This window comes from Fulmarus glacialis, unplaced genomic scaffold (assembly GCF_000690835.1).
Source record: "Fulmarus glacialis isolate BGI_N327 unplaced genomic scaffold, ASM69083v1 scaffold16505, whole genome shotgun sequence".
NCBI classification, from domain to species: Eukaryota; Metazoa; Chordata; class Aves; order Procellariiformes; family Procellariidae; genus Fulmarus; species Fulmarus glacialis.
Genome location: NW_009212504.1, coordinates 38,063 through 41,584, shown reverse-complemented (window position 1 = coordinate 41,584; position 3,522 = coordinate 38,063). Strand labels below are relative to the sequence as shown.

Here is a 3,522-nt window from a genome sequence, read left to right as displayed (position 1 = left end):
TGCCAAGGCTGGACACTGCTTCAGAGATGACCTTCAGTGGCATAGACTCAGTGCAATTAGAAGATCAGTCAGGTGCAGCTTTAATTAAACATCACCTGCCCAAGGTAGGACTAGAGTTGGTGTTTGGTTTTCATCTTCCAGCTTGCATCATGCATGATTATTCCATCTTTGATCATGCTACCACTTATATAAACAACACTGGAAAAATTTCTGTTTCTTTCCATTTTCTTGTCTCCTTCTGAATTAAGAGCTATTGGCATGGCACTGGTCTGACCTCCCGTCTGATAGCCAAATCGATGACCTAAAGTTGAGAGATTTTATGTTGCAACCCTTTGAGCTATGTATCCCTTTTGGATGAAAAAACTTTGCTGTACCACACTCTCAAACAGAGCAGAGCCATCTTAGCAATACAGTATTAGTCTGCAAAACCTGAGCATTTCAGCTTCATAAATACAAGTGCTAAAGAAAACTAAAGCTCCACTTCAGGAAGCAATTTCTGAGCTGCGAGGAAAATTAATCACTAGAACAGCTTATCAGGGTAGGTGGTTGACTCACCATTGCTTGAAGTCTTTAAGATAAGATTAAATTTTTTTTTTTAAAAGTCATGATTCAATCATGTTTCTGGGAGAAACTGAGAGTAGGACATTAGGCAGTATAATGGGAAGGTCTTTTCTGACCTTGGATCCTGTGAATCTCCAAGTTCTTTGTTCACCTGCCTACCTTCTTGGGCTATGAGAACTGGGTGGGCTTTGGTCCATCAACCAGTTCCTGCCATTCACAGCTCTGCATTAAGAAAATGACTGTAATCAAATCTCATGTGTCAGAGCTTCAGCCATTTGCCTGAAGGGAGCGGGAAAAAGGTTTCTCCCTCTTGCCCGCCCATGCTAATGGCTAAATACATGTTATGTTTGTTTGGTTGTTGCTTCGCTTTCAAAACATCGGAGACTGAACACAAATGGATATAGGCAGAGATGAAGTCAAACGCAGCAGCACAGAAAATGCTCTCTGGTTATCCTCTCTTCAGTTAGCCATTCTTGCTCACACCTCAGATCTGTGCTAGTCATCAACTCTGATGACTATCTATGTTTATAGAGAAGATGTTTTGGCTGGGAGGGTGGAGACCATAGAAGGTACAAGGACTGATGGAGAATGGGGACTGATATCAACTCCATCTACAAGGGCAATGTTTGTTTGATGAGAACATCTTGACCTTCTCAGGTAATCAGATCCTTGTCACTGCAAGATCCTTGTTTATTAGTGAAACCTTGGTCCCACCCGCTTTCCGATTAAACCAAACCAAGAAAGTTTCTTTAAGCCAGAAATGTTTTGGTCCAACCAAAATCTATAGCAAATAGACCTAGGGGGCAATCTAAATGAAGTTTTTAAGAAATGATGAAATAAAGGAAGATAAAGAACACAAAATGAATGGCCTGCCCCAGTCTTGAACTCTACAAACTACAGCAGTTTGTTTCTTAACAACACTATCACCCAAGCCTGTAGGAGACTAAGCATACAGACAAGATGCATCAAAGTGCCCAAGGCTCTTGACTTCAATGCAGAGTTCAGAGGCCATATCATCTGCATTTTATAAAACGGCAAGATATGTACTTTACACCTATAGATGCCTAATTCTGTTCTATACCACTTAAAAAGGGAATTAGCTGCTTATCTTTTTCCAGGCAAGGAAGATGACATGGTTATGAGCCAATCAGTTCAGATTTGTCTTCCTCGAACTTGTTGGACCCAGTTCTGGGCTAACGGGTTCCCATGTAAAACCAATCTGATTGACTCAAAATGGATTTCCTTTTAATCTATGCCAGCATACAGAAAATGAAAATCCATGCCTTGGGAGCAGAACGCATTTACACTGCCAGGTTTTTTGCAGCTGCAATGAGAAGGGATGGGGCAGGTGAGCAAGACAGCGCACCACACCTGAATTCAGCCTGGTAGCCTAGAAACTGGGGACAGATGGTGTGAAAATGAACCAGACACTGAAAAATTCAACTTTATAACCAGAAAGACTATAAACATACAGCAAGTGAGCATGAGATTTATGCAGAAATTACAGAGGAATTCCTATGGATGATTACACTTCCAGCCCAAGCATGAAAAGCAAATCCATCAATACAAATGTCACGACATAAACAGCGCAGCTCCCAGGCCTCCCCATTACCGAATCTGGTAAATACAGAAAGGGGCTACAGACACTTGTGACGTGGCTCTACTCACCAAAGTAGTCATCAGAGGGAGGATTCTCCATGTCATACAGCATTTTCTTGGTCAGATGTTCCAGCTCATCCTCAGGCCTGAAGGCAGGAGTGCTTGATGCAGGTCCAGAGCTTGGATACCCACTCTGAAAAAAAAATGACAGTCTGTGACGTGGTATAAAAGCATTTGCCCACAGTAAGAGGGTCTATTGGCTGTTCAGTGTTGAACTTCATTCTTTGTCTTATTTTTGCAAGGGATTCAGCCAAGTAAACATCTCATTTAATGTAATGAAAATGGACTCCTAAAAACATCCGGTGAAGTGCTATATATCCTCCTAGAATGAGAAGTATTCTGTGCCTCATAATTAGGTGTCTACTGGGTAGCACATAATAATAAATAAAGGAGAAAATTATTCCAAGGATAACTTGATACAAACATTTTCCAACACTAAAAAAGGCTTTGGAAGCATTTCAGTTTGGATTTGGCAAAAGCTTCCATCACTTCACAACGCAATATAAAAGATGCTAGAACAATCATTCCTACAGTGGTGGACTATATGGACAAAGACAGATAATCCCGAGCTGCTAGTTATGTTCTCTTCTTGTTTGTTTTGACACAAATCCTGCTGTTAACATTAGTGAGAGCAGGAGCTGGTCCACAGATTTTTAGTACCAGGGATACAAAGGTTTTAATATGTGCTTAGAAACTGAGACCTCTTGGCCTTCATATGCTAACAGCTGGCACACAGTATTTGCAGTCTGTCTCAGTGAGTCTTCTCCCTGGAAAACAACAGAAGTACGGGCATATTTTGAGAAGCACAGAAATAGTCTCATGCCTAGAAGTTTCTTAGAAGAAGCTAAGTTTGGTGTCCGTAATGAGAAACTCGGTCATTTCAGGATTAAAAAATGCTGACACCAGCTTTCCTTGCGTGCACTGCTTTCTTGAAAGACTTGCATGCAAAAACTAACTTATTTATGAAATGCAGCATTTCAGTAAAGCAAGTGATTTCATTGATTAATTGCTGCCTTCATCAAGGATTGGACCTTAGATATGAAACTTAAGAGCCTTAGTCTATAAGGAAGCATTTTTCCATGCTCCTCACCTACTTAAATGGGAAGAAAATGTAGTATCACTGGAGAAACAATACAGTGGCCACCTCTATCTGGCTTAGAGAGACTACATCTGACATGATGAATCTTTATTGAGCCAGTCATGTTCAACAGAGAACAGCAGCTTTAAAACACTGCAAGAGAATTAACTAAATGCTTTCACACTTTTTTCTTTCCGGCAAGAAGGAGATTTCAAATGAGACAT

The 3,522-nt window shown here is 40.7% G+C and overlaps 1 protein-coding gene across 1 annotated transcript in view; it reads right to left on the bottom strand.

Annotated features, from left to right (window-relative positions):
• Positions 1 to 2,353, bottom strand: part of LOC104076888 (lipoma-preferred partner homolog) — a gene marked incomplete at its 5' end in the record, with an annotated part of 71,279 nt that extends 68,926 nt beyond the window's left edge. The window contains one exon of the mRNA XM_009577906.1: positions 2,230 to 2,353. Coding sequence (XP_009576201.1) covers positions 2,230 to 2,353 — 124 coding nt within the window. The remainder of the gene's footprint in view (positions 1 to 2,229) is intronic.
• Positions 2,354 to 3,522: the final 1,169 nt, after the last annotated feature.